This window comes from Nannochloropsis gaditana (genome assembly GCF_000240725.1).
Source record: "Nannochloropsis gaditana CCMP526 unplaced genomic scaffold scaffold071, whole genome shotgun sequence".
Lineage (NCBI taxonomy): Eukaryota > Eustigmatophyceae > Eustigmatales > Monodopsidaceae > Microchloropsis > Microchloropsis gaditana.
This window is the reverse complement of record NW_005803882.1, coordinates 28,958-46,662: the sequence shown is the minus strand read 5'-3', so window position 1 is coordinate 46,662 and position 17,705 is coordinate 28,958. Positions and strand designations below refer to the sequence as shown.

The following is a 17,705-nucleotide window of genomic DNA, read 5'->3' as shown; positions in this document are numbered from 1 at the left end:
TCCAGCCGACCCAGAAGAATTCGACCTTTGGTCTCGATTGGAAAAGATTCACGAGATCTTTCACGACCCATCAATTTTTAACTTTGTAATATCCTCGGCGACAATGCGGGCGAGGAAGCCCGAGATACGAATCTATGAGGCGCTCCTCCAGAGGCTGGGATTTTCGAAGAAGTCAGCGAGTCGAGTATTGTTCTTGGATGATATCGGCCGTAATCTCAAGGCTGCAAGGAGTATAGATATTAAAACTATGCTCGTCAAGGAAGAGAACAAAGCGCAAATAGTGGCGGCGCTGGAGGGTTTGGCAAGGGCAAAAGGTGGAGGCGGGAGGTTGAGTCCGCGGCTATAGACAGACCATGCGAATGACTACAGGAACGGATGACCATGTTTGAACATGCCGACCAAGAACGAAAGAAAAATGAGCTGTGGTACAGACGCGCCTTTGACCTTGTCTGTAATTGCTTCTTCACGGTGGGGCCCGGGGGGCATTCTGCCTAAAGCGAGGGCTGGGGCCCACGAGCGCCGGCGCCGACAGAGCCATGTGGTAGTCTTTCAGGCGTGGTCGGACCCTGTTCAAATTTCCGGCAATTGCTTTTCCAGCCGCGTGACTTCTAAGTAATTATCTTCATGCGTACTCACTTACTGGTAATTCGTCAGAGAAGTACAAGACGAAAAGGTCCCGATTACCGAAGAAGTGAAGTAAATCGAGCGAGGCTCCACCTTTCTCGCCTTCTTTTCCGTAGGAGGGCCCATCATCGCCTTCGAAGAAACATCTGGCATGTGTATGTTGCCTTGGCATTATCTTCGCCGCCTCAAACCCAAATTTAAAGGACGAATGTGTTATTGTCGTGTCCTCGCATTCTTCGTGATGCATGGGTCTATTTATTCGGTCGAAGTCATGAATGTGATTTCTTCAATGCCTCTTTTGCGACAGACTTAACAGCACATTGTACCAAGTATTCATGAGTGCACAAGTTACGACACGTTGGGCGGTAATGCTGCTTCTGCCCTTGGCCCTCCAAGCTGTGAATCATTTCAAGGATCTGAACAGGTTGGAGGACCTGGAGCTTCTGGGTCTCGTTCAGAAGGACACAGGCGTCGCCGAGAAGCACTTGCTCCTTGGCTTTAGCTCCTCAGCATGTGAACAGAGCGTGAGGGAGTTAGGATTTCCATCTGAGTATAGTGTCCTTGGGGAACACGTCGAGACTGGTGAAGTCATGCTTGATCGAAACACTGAACTACCCGGTGTCTACAACATTTCGAGCTGTAACGAGTATGTATATGTGCCGCGGGGTGGTCGCACTCGCGAAGACTACGACGTAATCAAGGCAGTGGATAAGCTCCAGCTGCACAACTGGTTGTTCACGCATTTAGCTCTGACAATGGAGGTCATCAACGATTTGCCCTTCGACGTATCCATCAAGTGGGAGGACACGGGCCGTTCTCAGGCCCCTCAGGATCTCATCTCCATCCCGCGGGGGCGAACGTCGTCTATCAACACCTTCGAAACACATCACCTCCGATTTGTCAGCCACCAGCCTGGATCAGAACCCCGTCAATTTTTGCGCGTGCGTGTTGACGGCAGCAGAAATACGCTGCGCTTGTCGGACTTCCTGACTGAGGAGGCCAACCAGCAGTGCCTCAACCCCCAGGACTGCGGCGCCAAGACCGTAACCACGCTCCCGAATGTAAACAACCAACACGGCTCTACCGACGATGTGCAGCTCGTGGAAGAAGACATGAACATTTGGCGTGGCCGGGACGTGGAGAACAAAGGAAGGGTTGTGCGGAACGAGGTTCAGCCGAAAACCAAACCACGGTACACGGCTCTTGGCTTCAAGAAGACGCGCATCCCCGACGCTGTCTATCAGGTCTTGCTGAACCGCTACCACTCGGGTGAGCATATTCTCGAGCCCTGGCCGAAGTCTGACTGTCACACGAACTTTTTCGAGGCGCCGTCTACCATGGTCTACCTCTCGGATGCCGAGAAAGCTGACATTTTCTCCGGCATGATGCCGAACTTGAGCAAGTGGGCTGGAGGCGTGAAGCTCCACCCCACCTCTTGTTACGGGATCCGGATTTACCATAACGGATCCTGGCTACGCGAGCATGTGGATACGGGGGACACGCACATCATCTCTGCTATTATGAATGTTGATCAGGACGTAGAGGAGGACTGGCTTCTCACCTTCATCGACCACAATGACAACAGGCACTTTGTCACGCTCGAGCCTGGTGACGCGCTGTACTATGAGTCTGCATCAGGCTTGCACGGCCGCCCCATCCCTCTGAAGGGCAAATTGTTCGCGAACGCCTTCGTGCACTTCAAGGTCGTGTAAGGCGCAAGTCCACACGAAGCACCGGGAGGCATGGGTATGGGGCTGTGTAGGAATGAGGTCTCGGTTGTCTAGGGGTACACATGAAATTGCGCGAAGGGGAACAAAAACTTTGGAAGAGAGATTGATCGAAAGGTTTCGGCAAAAAAGCAAGAAAATCACTAAATATGCTTTCGAACATCTTCATCGCTATCAACTTGTATTTTTTAATTCCACATTTCAACCTCAGGCTTACTCTGCTTTCTTTACTATTCAAAAACGTCGCTCTACCCGCATTATGAAAGCTATCTCCAGCCAAAATGCCATGCGTTTTCACGACTCGCTCTACATTATATTTCACTCATTAACGAATGACCGGCACGGTCATTGCCTCAGGCACCTGTATCTTGACCTGAAGGACCTACAGCGGAAAGGAGGGGAAACAGCGGAACAAGGGGGAGGGTTTTGGCCAAACACACACGTACCGGGTCTCCCGCAGAGAGAGGCCAGCTCTTGTGCTCCCCGAGGGCGACATCATCATACACGGTACTGTGGGGTGGTGCGGAGAACCCCCAAAAAAATGTAAAAAGCATCTAATCACCTCTCTCATCGCTTTAACGTATTTGTGTGGAGCACGCCTAGACACCTGTTTCGTCGCCTGACATATTCGTCTGCGCTTGCATACGGTTTTCTTTCCCATCTATAAGGCAGCACTCTCTCCTTTCGCCGAGACTTCCCGCTTTGTGTCTTGGTCGGCTCCTGTGCTATCGGCGTGAGGAGAAAGAGGGGAAGACATTGACACAAACACGTTCTTCTTCCTTCCCTTTTCCCCCCCTGAGCCGCAATTTTCTTGATCCAAATTCCATTTTTCTTTTAGCACCTCCAAGTCATCATCAGGGTCAGATTCCTCTCCGTTTTTCGCATCCTCGCTCAGGATATGGTCGTCCAAGTCCTCTGCGTCTCCTCGAGAGGGACTGGGGCCCACTTCCTCGTCAGGCACCTCCTGTGACCCCCGCAAGGAAAATGTCAAGAGAAATCAGAGCATCTCTTAAGTCGATTTTTTCTCCACAATGTCTTACCTGTGTGTAAATGTGGACGTGGTAGACCTGAATGGAACGTGACGCGTTCTCGTCCAAGTTCCAGCGCCGCACGCCAGGACGCTCTCGCTCGATCCAGTCTATCATGTAGGACTCCACCTCCTCTAGCGACAGCTCTCGCCGCGCCCACAATGTCATATGCCGAATGCCCTTGGGAGTGTTGTACCTGTCAATATCAAAAGCGCCGGGACCGCGGGTCAAGTCAGAAGTTTCCTGACGTGGGGGCGCAAGAGACAACGGGATACGTACGGGAACTTGTTCTCCTCCAGGACGATTTCGTCGCGCGGCAGCACCGATTGGAGGATCCACTCCTCCCGGGAAGCGTACGTTGCATCAATGTAGTCCTGTGCTCGGGAAATACATTAGAGATCAATCCCAAAAGGAGTTAGTGTCTGGCGAAACTCTCCCCACATGCCCGCAGTCGCCTGCCCGACCCTTTTACCACAGACCCTCACTCTCACGCACCATGTGATCCCACTTTCTCTCCTTGCACTCTCTCGACCGGTCCCAGTATTCAATCTTCAGAGTGCGCCGGCACATCGCGTTCATGCTCGCAGGATGGTCCCAGTTCTCTTCCCCCCGGAGGCTATCATCTACTTCTCGCCTCATGGCGCCCTCCTCGTCATCTTCGCCGTTCTTTTTCGCGTCAATCTCCTTCACATCATGAGTCCCGTAGTTATCGCCACGCGCAGGAGAAGGAGAAGCGGACCGATTGTGGTAGGAGTGCCTCCGGCGCTTGAGTGAGGAGACACCCGAGCAGGCGGCCGTTTCAGGGGCCCTTACGGGGGTGGAGGCCCCTTCCGCGGCCTCCACCAGCCAGAAGGATGCGGGCTCGTCCGTTGCTTCCGAGCTATCATGGCTGCGGCAGGGAGAGATATAAGGAGACGAGTCACACGAGGTGGGCGGGATATTCTCCTCCCTTGCTTTTCGTTTCCGATTCTCCCCCCCATGGCGTTGAAAAGGGCGCTTCAGATGAGAATCCGCGCCCCCGTTGCCGGGACTGGAGAGGCTGGATGAGGTGGAGGGAGTGGACATGATCGGAACATTCAGTACCCTGCTCATAGAAGCGATGCTTTAGCGCACTTTCTGAGCAACACCCAACTGAGAAACAGAGTAGGACCTCGGTAAAAGAGGTGTCTGCGACAAAGTACCTGCCCGACGCAAGCACTCAGAATACGCTCCACAAGTGCTCTAAGGTGGAGCGTGAGACTGACTGACAATAGCCTGTCTTCATAGGTGAGGGAATGTGATTGAGCAAATGGTTCTAGATTTTCTTTCATTCAGCCACCACGACGCAGCCAAACAAGACCCTAACAACTTGCACACACTTAAATGTACAGAGGCAACAACTTCATGAATTTAGGAATGGTCGAAGTCATAGCACCCTGCGTGTGATTGAATGTACAGGGGCAAGTGATGCGCAACACTTTGCGGGGAAGCGGCCCGGGTGCGCGGAATGACGCGGCGCCGGGTCGAGGGAGAGCAAGGATAGCGCGAAAAGAATCAAAGACCCCCCAGGGAAAGCATCCACGTATCTTATGCCCAACGCAAGCGAAGCTTCGTCTGATTTCTTTAGGTGTGGCAATGGATTGTGCTTGCACGAAAGTGCGACTCGGCTGAGGACAGGGCACGCCCACGCAAGCAGGCTCGGGGAGAGAGCAACGACGGGGCTCGATCTGGCAACGAGAGGAAAGGCGGGGAGGGAAAAACACACGACCGGCCCTTTTTATACCTTTTTGGCTTACGCTGTGCTACACAACCTTTACATAGGTGCGCGTGCTCGTTAATTCCTCAGTTGACCAATTTGGTACGGTGTAAACTTACATCTTCAAGGTTGAGGGTCGAGGACAAGAGCAGTCGGAACATATTGCTCATGCGTTCTAAATGGACATCAAAAACTTGCGCTGAATTTATCCTATCAAGACCCGTGGGAGAGAATGGACGAGGTCGAATATCGTAATGGGTGCACTACCCGAAACCGACCGTCATTCGCATTGGATGACTCTCACTGGTCATGTTTCACGGGTCATAAAGGGGAGGTTCTGAGTTTGGATTTGCTTGGGCCTCAAGAAAACGGATCAGCGGTCATGGGCGCATCCATGCTGGCATCAGGGGGGGAAGACTCTACCTGCCGAATATGGGATGTTGCTGCGGGGCGGGCCATACGATGTTACACGGGTATGTTCGACGACAATCAGGGGATAAGCGCTGTCGCCTTTCTTGACAAGGATCGCCTCTTCGCTGCGACAAAAACTTCCATTTACGAATTGGACCTACGCGCTCCAGGTATAGTCGTCAAAAATGCAGTGGGAAGTCTGCCTGACATTGCTGACGATATGATAAACCAGATCTCGGTGCAAGCTCGACGCGGCAGCAAGAAGGTAGCAGTAGCTGACGACAGCGGGAAGGTCACCCTGCTAGACGCCAGCCTTCGCCCTCCAAAGCCCATACGGACCTTTCAATTCCCGGGAGGGGAAGATTTTTGTACGTGTGTAGCGTTTCGGCCACGCGTGCAGTGGGACCTGGCCTGTGGTTTTCACAGCACGAGTACCCTGGGCCTGTGGGACTCTTCGCGGGGACAGAGGGGGTGCCGAGCCATATCCGTGGAGGCGGGATCGCTGAGTGCTGCGGGAGCAAAAGACGCTGATGCCGATGATCCCACCACTGCTCCGTCGGCAGTCTCATCTTGTCAGCTTTTCAATCCCCCCTACATTAATGGCCTGTCTTTCTCAGCGGACGGGCGCTTCGTAGCAGTTGCCAAGGGCAACGGCGAAGTAGGCGTGTACGACTTCGTGGAAGGGAGCATGGTCGCCCTCCTCGAGGGGGGACATTCGACAAGCGTGGCTGGCGTCTCTTTCTTGGATGTGCAGGGTGCAGACTTGCCGGGAAAAGGAGCTTCGGGTGTGAGGGGACGGTCAGGGAGGTCTGGTCCCTTTATCTTGGCGTCCGTTGGGAACGACCGCGTGCTGAACCTGTGGGAATGCCCCTTACTTCCCGCCTCGGGTAACGATGTTCCCAGTGGAATAATGACGCCGGCAAGGGTCCTGAAGCGATTCAGTGGTTTGCCGGGAAAGCCCAACTGGATGGTCAGCGCCGTCCGCCCCTGTCAGGAGGCGAGAGAGGCGGGGGTGGTTTGCTTCCAGATTTTTGTGGCCACCACCTCCGCGCACATAGCTGTTCTTAACACATGTCTAGTCAAGCAAGAGCAGTAAAGAAAAAGGCAGTCTGCTGGCCCATGCACCGGCTTGCATGTGTCCATTGAAAGCCTGTGTCGTCACACCCACAGAAAGCTCAGACCCCCAGACCAATCACCGTGGTCTCGTTTTACTACCTCAGAAACTACGCTCTTTTTATAACCGCATTTTGATTCTTGAACCTGAGTACTCTAGCATCCGACACAGTGCTGTCAAAAATTGGCATGATCCATCTGAAGCTGCGGAACATTTCATGTCACGTTTCCGTCATCAACATTGATTACCCTATACAACAAGGACCAGACATCTGCCTTCTCTTACTTACTTTGCTCTACTCCTAATTTCGCCAGCCCCGATTATCCGCCTCTCGCTCCCCCCGCTGGCCCCTGATGCCGTCAGAGGGACCTCACGGTCCCGCCCACTCTGTCGCAGCCATCGCCGTCGGAGACGGCGGCGCGAGGCGCTCGTGTCGGACGATGCGTGCAGCAGCCTCTCGACGCGGTGGAAGAGCCCGCGCACCCCCTTGGTCGCCTGCCGCTCCGCATAGGCCGCCAGGACCTGCCGAGAGAGGTCGGCCAGCGCCTTGCTCTGCACGGGCGAGGGCCCCGATGGGTTGGGGGAGGAAGACGGCAGAAGGGAGGAGAGTCCCTGCTCCGCGGCCAGGCTCCTCAGGTTGCCCAGCAGGGTGCCGACGATGGCAAGGCGGTCGCGGTCAGGGAGCGAGGCCGGCGGAGGGATGAGACCCCCGCTGAGGAGAGAGAGGCCACGCATTACCACCAAATTGGCATCGTCCAGCGCGCCCAAAATGTCTTCGATGAGCGCTTCTCGCAAGAAGGCCCCGCTGTCCGAGAGGACGTAGGTAAAGATCAGGTCCAGCGTCTCGCGATTGCTCAGCAGGCTATCCTCTGCCCTCGTTTCCGGCGCCGACCCCGCCTCCAGACTGAGCATGGCCGTCATGGGCCGGGACGAGGCCTCCAGCATACGCTCCAGCCGGTTCCACCGGATGCGGTAACGCACCCTGCCTGGGCGGGTGGTGATTCCGTCGCCCCACTGGTCGGGGGGCTCCTCCACGGGCACGAGCAAGATCTCCTGGAGGGCCAAGCGGAGGGCGGGCGTATCCGAGGATTGGAGCAGGTACTTGAGAATGAAGGGGTACACGGCCTGGGGGGCCGAGACAAGGAGGGAAGGAGGCGGTGGGCGGGTTGAAACGACATCGACGTTGGAGCGCGAGGGCATTAGGAAAGAGAGGTACAGGAAAAACATCATGTGACAACGTGTCAGGGTTTCGACGCCTCATGCCGGCCAGAAGCTGCTCTGCTTGACCGAGGGAGGCGTGCAGGGAGGTGGGCAAAGCTCTCGCAGCAGGGAGCGAGGGAGTGGGTAGGAGCTTACCTGAATGACTTTGAAGCGCGGATTATAGGAGAGCGCCGTCCCTTCGCAGATGGCCAGGGTCCTGATCACGAGCGACCAGTAGGCAGGGATGCGGACGGGAAAGCGGTAGGCCACGTCCTGGATGTTGGCGGAGAGGCGCGCGAAATTCAGGTCCATGAGACTCTTGTCGCCCGAGGTGGAGGCGTTAGTGAAAGCTGCGCGCAGGGCCGGGCCGAAGCCCTCCAGGGCCGCGGGGTCTCCCTCCCGCGAAACAAAGCCCAGGTCGACGAAGGAGCTCGCCAGCTTGTCAAACTCCTTGTTGTAGAGAAAGGAGACGGCCTTGATCAGGGCGAAGCGCTGCTCCTCCGTGATTTGCGTCAACATGCCGTGGTCCAGGTACGCTAAGTCCCCACTCGTCGTCCGCAGCAGATTGCCCTGCAGAAAGAAGAGACGTGAAAATAAGCGATAAGAGACCAGGGTCTTCCATCACCGGGCATGCTCTACGGGCGAAGACAGGGGGGAAGGGGAAGAGGGATTGGCATGCGGAACACGCAAAAGCGAAAGACCGCCCGATTCGCGACATGGACACTCTCTGTCAAGGAGGAAAACGTACGGCGTGAGGGTCAGCATGGAGGAAGCCCTTCTCGAGCAACTGGTAGGTGGAGCATTCCAAGCCGAGTCCGATGAGCCGCTCGGCGTCGTCTCCCCAGGGCAGCTTGGTTCCCTCGATCCACTCCATCGTCAGCACGCGCTTCGTGGTCAGCTCATCCACCACGCGCGGCGCCGTAATGCCCTCCAGGACAGGCGCCGCGTAGTAGGCCCGGAACTTCTTGCAGTTCTCGCCCTCGTGAATGAAGTCAAGCTCCTCCCACAGCGTTTCCCCGAATTCGTCCACGATAGCCAGGAGATCCGAGCGCAACTTTCGCGCCCGCTGCAAATAGCCGGCACCTGTGCGAAGGATGGCTAAGTCTGCCTCCGCGGTCCGGAACATGTTGGGTCGCTGCACCTTCACGGCGACCACTTGCCCGGTAGCCCGAACGCGCGCCTTGTAGACTTGGCACAGGGACGCCGACGCTCGCAAAGACTCGATATCGAAGACCTCCGAGGCGGGTCTCCCCAGCTCCTCCTCGATGATCTGGTACGCAATATGGTCGGGGAAAGGTCCTACCGTGTCCTGCAGCTTCTCAAGCTCCGTCACGTAGACTGGCCCTACGATGTCTGGCCGGTTGCTGAGGGCCTGTCCGACTTTGATGAAGACGGGCCCTAGCGAGACCAGCATCTCACGCAGCTTCCGCGCGTGGAGGCGCCGGCGCTCGTCTGACGCGCTCTGTCCGGTCATCTCGTCCACATTCACAAGGGTCAGCCAAGAAAGTATAGGCAACCCTACGTCCCGTAACCGGGCAAGAACCCGCCACCATTCCCGCAGAGCCAGCTTGCTAATAGCAGCGCCATCATATCTCACAAAGTGATACCCTGGCGGGCGTGAAGATGAGACAAATTCGCTGGATGCTTCGGTTGTCGCCCGTCTCAAGACGAGCCCTTCAGAGGGCTTCCGCGCTGGAGACACAAGCAACCATCCCCGGCCTGATGGTGCCAAAACAAAAATAAGAAAGAGAACTAGCAGAAAATGTCGGGACGGTAAATGCGAGGCCGATGTTTTGCACTCAATTTTACTTGGTAAAGAGATGCTCATCACGGTCGCTGGGATGAAGCAGAGGGCGACAACAATTCACTGCTATCTGCTTTTACAAAACATTGGTCTGAGAGAGCTCTGCGTCTTTGGAATGTAAATAAATTTAAAATGAGACCAGGGAGCGGCATGCGAAAAATGTATGCGTTCGCAGATCAAAGAGGTGGCCGTGATGACTTGTCAGATTACTCTGACTTGTCTCAGCTTTGTGGAACAAGGAAAGGCAACCCGCACATGGGGAGGAAAGAATGCGAAAGCGGAACCGATAGCCACTCTCCAACTAGTGAGTTGTGCTTTGTCAAAGCTGAGATTTGCAGTGCAAGGAAAGCGAGAAATCTCTTGGCCTTGGCCAAAACATCGGTGGAACATTCTTATTTCAGTGCGTTGTGCCTCCCGTGCGCTCTATCGCCTTCGCGTCAAGAAGGGCGTGGCCAGATGCATGAACGAGTGAAAACCACAACCTCGATTATCTCGAAAATCAACCAACCTGCACGCATTTTCATGGTTATTGAAACATCACCAGGCGCGGGAAAGAGGCTGTCGAACCGCCAAGGACCTTCGTGTATCCTAAGCCTCTAACTCGACCCCTCTTTTACCTTCTGCTATTGCAGGGTCTCCTACGCGGCTCCAGCTCTCTCACCCTCCAGTCTTGTGCTCTTGGCAAAGATAAAGCGCTTGCGAACCAATCAACTTTGATATCTGTTGTGCATGCCGCCTCCTCCTACAGGGAGGGGCACGTCCAAGTTTCAGACAGCCTGCGCATGGGAGATGCAAAACAGCCTGAAATGTATGGAAACAGGTGACAAGGACAAATGCGCGGACATGATCGAAATGTATAAGGACTGCAGAAAAGAGGAGCAGGAGAAAGTGAGAAAGGAGAGGAGTGGTACAGGAGGATTTAAATGGTAATACCGAGATATCATCATCCAACGAGGATCGACATGGTGGCGTACGGAAAACGTGCTGTATTTCTCGAGATAGTGATCGTTCTGCAGCTCTGTCTGGTGTATGTCAACTTGCCAGTCGAAGGCTTCCTCTTGCGAGGACATGGTATCTGCGTTTCCTTCAAATGTCAGCACAAACGCTTGCCGTTGCCATATCAAGTGCTATCCACGCATTCCTTTTTCGGAACACATGGTGCAGCGGGAGCCACAGAGAACAACGATGTTCAACAAAATCAACACTGTCCTATCACTGATGAAGGGCCTCTAAAATCTGTGCGACAAGCTGTCAAGGTTTTGAATAGTGTCCTCCACATAATGTTCTCGGCCGGTGATGTCTTTGGTATGTACTCTTCACCCTCTGCAAGTGTTCTTGCGCCGACTTTTAAAAATAAGCGCGGTGGAGCAAGCAGAGCCGACTCTAGATGGGCCCTTGGTCGTCCAGGCCGAAGGGCGTTGGAAAGTAGAGACGACCGTGACACGTCCGAGAAAAGCGTCGCAAAGGAGGACATAGCGGAGGAAGGATCAGAAATCCAGAAGTTTGTGAGTCAGCGCGACTTAAACTCATGGGACGTATGGCAAGGGGTAGACCAAAATCGTCATCGGCACTCAGAAGATGAACGTCAGAGGCGTCAACAGCGTAGGCGCAAAAAGATGACTTTGTCGACACGGTATACATGTGGAGTGAGCGTAGCCAATGCCTCCCGTCTCGAAGAGTATATGGGCCTTCCATTCGACCAATACTCTCTTTTGGATCAGTCATTTATTTCCCGCGTGGAAAAGGGCAAAGAGAACCCCCAAGGTAATGTTTTCCGCTTCATGGTTCCCGCAAACGAGTTGGTGGGCCTTCACACAGTACCCATCGTTGATGTACGTGTCGACGTTGACATGAGCAAGCGCCAGCTTGCTATCACCTCAATTTCCTCGCGTTTCGTCTCCCGAGCAACGGATGGGACAATTTTAGGCACGCAAGCTGTGAACGTCCTCACCAATAATTCACTTGCCTTCTCGACACGCATAAAATGGAATCGCCCAGCTACCACGAAGAAGTATTCTGAGCGCGTGCAGAAAGGAATGCCAATAGCAGACAATCTCCCTCGTGATGTTCCATATTTTCCGCTGGTGTCTCCCCCCTACATCGAAGAGGAGTCGATAGCAACGGACGAAATTTCTCGTGTTTCAGGAGGAAATTTCGCACGTCTACGAAAACGCATTTTTTCTCGTGCCAGGCTTGTCGATGATCAAGTTGTGCAAAACGCGACTCGATTTCAAAGTAGAGACGCAAATACTCAATTGACAGACCAAGATGCAGAGGTACAACAGAAATTGTCTTGTAGGGCTCATGTGGAGATCAGCGTAGAAGTGCCGCCGCCTTTTTCTCTCCTACCTGGATTAATTTTACGTCAGGGTGCATCTCTCATCCTGTCCACGTTGGTCGGTACACTTGTCAATCGGTTCATGGAGCTTCTTATTGAAGATTACCAATCATGGCAAGATCAGGAAAGTCGTGTAGCTAGTGCAGGAGGCTTAATCGGCTACAATCCACAGCGATTTGATGAGAGAACAATTGAGGTATCTGAATCGGATGATGATGATAATGGATCCGCCTTACTTCCTGAGCCCGAGTACATGATTTAAGAGGCTTCAGTATGCTGGTAAATCTCAAAGGTGTACACAGTTACGATAGGTAAATGCTAGTTTTCCATACAAAATAAGTCCTGACGCACAAGGCTCATGAAAACAATTCAATTGACACATCAAATGGTAAATCTATGAAATTGCTCGCCTTCCATTTTCGTAAACTAATCTTGAAGAGGGCAAGCTTGAAGTTTTATTTATCTCTATCACGCGAAAAACGAGGAAAATCGCGGTAGACCTCTTGTAAATTTATGAAAGTGTAACATTGATCTTTGAGTTCCATGCCGCTCCTCTTTCCTGCCTGTGTCGTCTCACTGTTCGAGCTCGCAACTTGTTCGAGCTCGCAACTTGTTCGAGCTTGCAACTTGCAATCCTCAAGTAATCGAAACGACAAAGAAATTAGTCCAACCGTCTAAGCTCACATCATAAGTGTATTAAAGCCAGAGAAAGATTGCATTTCCTGTACAAGATACTTTAAATCTCGATTTGATATGATTTCAAACGGATAGGTTATGAGAGTTATTCGTGAAACTTTGATGTCGAAATAGAGTATATGTCGGAGCACTTTGCATCATTTAAATAAGTGGGTAGTCAAACTACGACATTCCTAGTTTTTCCTCTGAAATACCGACATACATAGCGTGTTTATTATGATTTAGCTGAATTCCCAAATACATTATCGAAAGGTTTCTAAATATACTTCCCTGAATGATTAAATACAAATGGTGAGTGCTTTTAAAAATACTTAAACAAATATTTATAAGTAATTCAAATTTTGTTGGCGATTCTTTGCTCTCTTTGATGATGTAGGTTGTTCAAAAAAATTGGATCAAAATAAAGATTTTACTTGAATACCACCCTCCCTCCCCCGGAAAAGGCCTGATGATGCGCGGTCCTTGCGGTGCTATTGGACAATATCGCTACAATCATTCTCAGTCACCAGGAACCTATATACCCATATCTCTGGGCTTCAATAATAAGGTGGGGGGTTAGCGAGGGAGAAATGAAGGGAGGCAAGAGGTAAGGGAGGGGGCACGCAGTACCCGAACGTTTATACGGCAACCTTGTTTGGCGACCACGTCCTCCTTATAGTTTCCTCGACTTATTCTATCTCTTCTTTGCACACTGGATCATTCCTTATACTGCCCTTCTTCGCTTCACTCCTTGCATCGTTTCTTGCTTCCTCTTTCCCTTCCTCAAAAATGGCCATACCCCGGTCCCCAGCCTAAGCCAAGCGCCTCCTTCTCTCCACTTTTCGGTCCCCAGAACCCGTTATCTTCCTCGAGCCCAAAGCCTCCTACCGCATGGCCGTGGAGGAGGTGAGGAAGGCACACTGCGAGCAAAGACTTGGCACATCATAAGGGATAGAATACTCAAATGAAACCGACGCTTCTTTTTTCTTTCTTCCTTCCCTCCCTCTTTCTTCCCTCCCTCCCGGTCCCAGCCCCCGGAGGAGGTCTATGGCATCTTGGGAAGGCCCGTTCCGTTCTCCCCGCTTCAATTGCCCAATCCCAGCTCGGCAATCCCCTTGGACAGGCCCTCCACATACTCTGCATTTTCTTGCCGTTTGCGGCTCTGCCTCCTCGGCCCCGTTCAGCAGGTTCTGCTCGATCTCAAAGCCCGGGAGCTCCAGAACAAAAGGATCCCGGGGGGAGTAGTCTCCTTCCGGGAAGTCTTACCGCTTGCTGATATTGTGGTAGGCCTGAGAGAAGGAAAAGAAGGAGGGCTGGAGGGAGGGCGGGGAAGAGAAGGAACGTACGATGGAGCGAGGACGGGAGGTAGGGAGGGGTGAAGTAATGGAGGTACCTCGGTGATATGCTAATTCGAGTGGTTGGGGCCGCTGCTCTTGTCGACGTGGTAGGGAGCGATAATAAAGATAGCAGTCTCCGCGCGCCAGAAGCACCCGACGCGGTCGGTCCGCTGCATCTAGCGCTGACGCTGAGGTGTAGTGCTCAAGCCACACCTATGCAACTCGTCAATGTGTGAAGAATTTGTTGGTTGGGGATCTGTGAAAACAGCCTGTCGCAACCCAGAGTGCCATAATTGCCATTGTAGAAAACTATCCTGATGCAGCACAAGAATACCGACGATGGTATCGAATTTATATTGAATTTGATATGAATAGCTGAGCCCGCATCGAATTCTATTTACCAAAGGTAGAACGGGAGAAGTCGCCCAAAGCGACTGCCAGCTACACATTTATATCCTTCAATGATGTCGCGTTGTAATCTTTCTTCTTCCTGTCTCGGGTAGGAATGAGTGTTTAGGTACGTGCGTTCGGGTGATACGGATGCATCACGTCGTTGAAGAAAGTAACGGCCAAAGCCGGCTTGCACGGCAGTCCGGGCCGTTTATCGCAAGAAAGTTCCTTCGTAGCGGTTCGACATATTCCAGAGGAACACGACTACCCAAGAAAAATCTTATCCTTTTATATTCCAACTATTCTGTTCTGTTGCAATAGTGTTCCGTAAATGGTGGGCTTTTTTTCACAGCTATCGACCGCCTTGCATGTGACGACGTCCAGCTAACATCGGTTCGGAAATATAGTTATATCGCTAAATAGGCATTCAATTTCTGAAATGCACGGTAAACCTATCCTGGCAATTTTGTTTGGTGTCCTGCCGCTGGTTTTGTGCGACTTCACGCAGTTGCGTGGACTTCAGCACCGACATCAACACCGGGAGGAGGGGCACCAGGAAGTTCATCCTGAACAGAACCTCACGACGTCCGAGGAGCGGCGTCAACGACCTCCTGTGAATGCCTCATCTCCAGCGCTGAATGAAACTCGGGGTGGGGCCTTGAACGAGACAGACTCACGTATGAATGCAACATCAATCGCCGCGAACCAGACTCGAGCGGACGGGGCAAGGGCAAACCACACAGCCCGGGTAAACGAGACGGACAAATTCGGATGCCGACGAGGCTGCTATCGATCTCGGGGTTATGGCTACGGTTATGGGTGGCGAAACTTAAAAGAGCAAGCGCTGCCCCAGCGAAATCGAACGCGTGTGGGTAATACAACAGCTGCCGAGAACGAAACTAATGGAGAGCGTGAAGCCCCTTCCGTGACCGGGAACGAGTCACGAGGGAGTGGCACAAATCAAAGCGAATCGCGCCCTAGCGCTATCACTGCGAATGAATCAAGAGCGAACACTACGGCTGCCGGGGGGTCACGGGCTAATACTACAGAAGGCGAGTCACGCCCTAGCATTGTCACTCCGAATGAATCAAGGACGAACACCACGGCTATTGGGGGTTCACGGGCTAATACCACGGCGATTGGGGGGGAGGGGCATCCGCAAAGCAGTCTACGGGAAGGAAACCAGAGTAAGTGATTAGATCCTGACTACCGGATGCTAACACATGGCAGTGGGAGTTGGGACCATGAAGGTGGAGGTGGACATGGTGGAGGGAATGTTTATGGATCTAGTGGTGCTTACGGGGGAGATGACGGTGGGCGAGGGTGCGGAGGCCACGATGGGGCGCGTGCACATGGCAACGTTGGTTGCAGCCGCGGTATGGTTCAGGGACCTCACTAATCTGGCCGCTAAGTCATTTAAAAACTTTTGGAGAGTAGTTCAAAGAGCAAGAATAGACCATCGAAAGATATTGCCTCTACTATTGCGTAAACAAATGTCGAATGAATATGTGGTCGCTTTTGTAGCTAAAGTACCACATGGCGAGGGACACATGGCTTTTCTCGAGGCAAAAGTGCGGAACGTGATCATTATGAAATAAATCGATTCAGCCTCGATGACGGACAAATGTCTCGGTCTCGAGAAGCATCGATAAATGTATAAGCCGTGTCGAGAGACAAGACAAAGATTACGGATGCGGACACCTGAAAAACGTACAAGCCGTGGCATGTTTTCTGAGAAGAAAAAGACAAAGAGTACTTCTGTTTGTGTGAATGCGTGTGTTGTTGATAAGTCATTTTGTTTCTTGACATAATATGGCGAAACGATTCCTTCCCAGTTTCAAGGCCATGTGTAGTTTTAATTTGGCCACATATGCATGGCTAAAGAATTCATTCAATGCTGCCCCTTTTCATAAATGTATCATCGTCGGTTGCAAGGTCTGAACACTCCTCGGTGAGCAGCTGTCATAAGCTGATCTAGCATAAAAATGCGATCGCTCTCTCTGGCTAGGCTGAAAATGCCGGCATTGGAGCCGAGCCCGCCTTCGACCAAATTCACCATGGAGGGAATCTCTTGCGTGGCTGCGTCGAGGGCGTCCTGGAGGAGAGTGCGGCGAGAAGCGTCTGTCTCGCGGCGCAAGGCAGCGAAGAGCAAGGAAATGACATCCCGCATCCTCTGAGACTGGGAAGGAGAGGGAGTTGCAACGGCTTCTGCGGGCAGGCGTGCACCTCTGGAGAGCACATGCTGTTCCTGTGTTCGCTCTTCACGCTTGTGAGTAGTGTATTCCGGAGTAAAATCAGGGTGGATGTTATTGTGCTTAGGGGCGCTCATAGACGTTAAGCCGCTGAGAGAGCTGACGGCGAGTGCAAGGCTTTTTAGGCCTGAGTAGGCGTGTTCAATAGATGGTGAGGGCGTTCCGGCTGACGAGCATAAGGAAGAGGAGGTCATATAGGCAAGCGCGTCTGAGCCTCGAGGCATAGGATTCGAAGGGATGGACAAAAAAGACTCGTCTCTCTTGAAAGGGGGGCTCTCGCGCCTTTGAGTCGGGCCCTTCTGGCTTGCTTCGTAATTCACTGGCGAGATAGAGGACATAAAGGGCTCCTCGTGGGATCGGTGGTGCTTACTCGAGGCATTGTCACTTGGCTCTTTACCCTGGGCGGGCACATGACAGGTCTGCGGGGATGGTTCCATTCGAAGCTGATGGAGCAAGGGCACAGCCGACGACACGTCCAGAGGCGAGCCTCTCCCTAACGCGCCTGCAGCGCCCTGATCGTCCTTTCGGGTACGCTTCCGAAAGGCCTGTGGGGCATTCTCTAAGAAAAGCTTCTCGGGACATGCTGCGGGCGCGGCGGCAGGAAGCATGGCTGTCCCAGGTACACACGACCACAGCTTGGGCACCGCCGCGGCGGGCGCTGGGGTCGGCGTCTGAGTAGGATTGAACTTGGGGCCCAGGGTCGTGGCCGCTGACTTTTTTTTGGCGCGACGGAGGACTGACCGATAAAGTGCGTGTGTGGGTCCGTATTTCTCCGCTTCTCTTTCCAGCATCACGCGGAGCCGGGCGTGCAAGGGCTTGATGTGGGCGCTTCCCAGTCCCCCGTAGAGACCAGGGTTCGCGCCCTCCAACGCGCCCATGACAGAGGGAATGAAGTCGGCTAGCTTGGAAGACATTTTCCTGATGCTTGAGTCAGAGGCAGGAGGCCAGGCCCCAGCAGCCCTCGCCATTCCTTCCTGCGGCTCGCTTGCACCGACAGCTTCAGCCATCCTCAGGCAGTACTCTCGCACTGTCTGCCGCTCAAGATCTTCGTCCCAATCCGGCGGGGGGGA

The 17,705-nt window shown here is 53.2% G+C and overlaps 1 protein-coding gene across 1 annotated transcript; it reads left to right on the top strand.

The window, feature by feature from the left end:
- The first annotated feature begins 5,175 nt into the window (after window positions 1-5,175).
- On the top strand, window positions 5,176-6,680 carry NGA_2029200 (wd40 repeat-containing protein). The gene has a single exon (XM_005855934.1). The coding sequence runs from the start codon at window positions 5,347-5,349 to the stop codon at window positions 6,619-6,621; it is 1,275 nt and encodes a 424-aa protein (XP_005855996.1). The 5' UTR covers window positions 5,176-5,346; the 3' UTR covers window positions 6,622-6,680.
- Window positions 6,681-17,705: the final 11,025 nt, after the last annotated feature.

Bases quoted from the DNA above. Each gene is read 5' to 3' on its own strand.
- NGA_2029200 (XM_005855934.1), top strand. From the start codon at position 5,347: ATGGACGAGGTCGAATATCGTAATGGGTGCACTACCCGAAACCGACCG.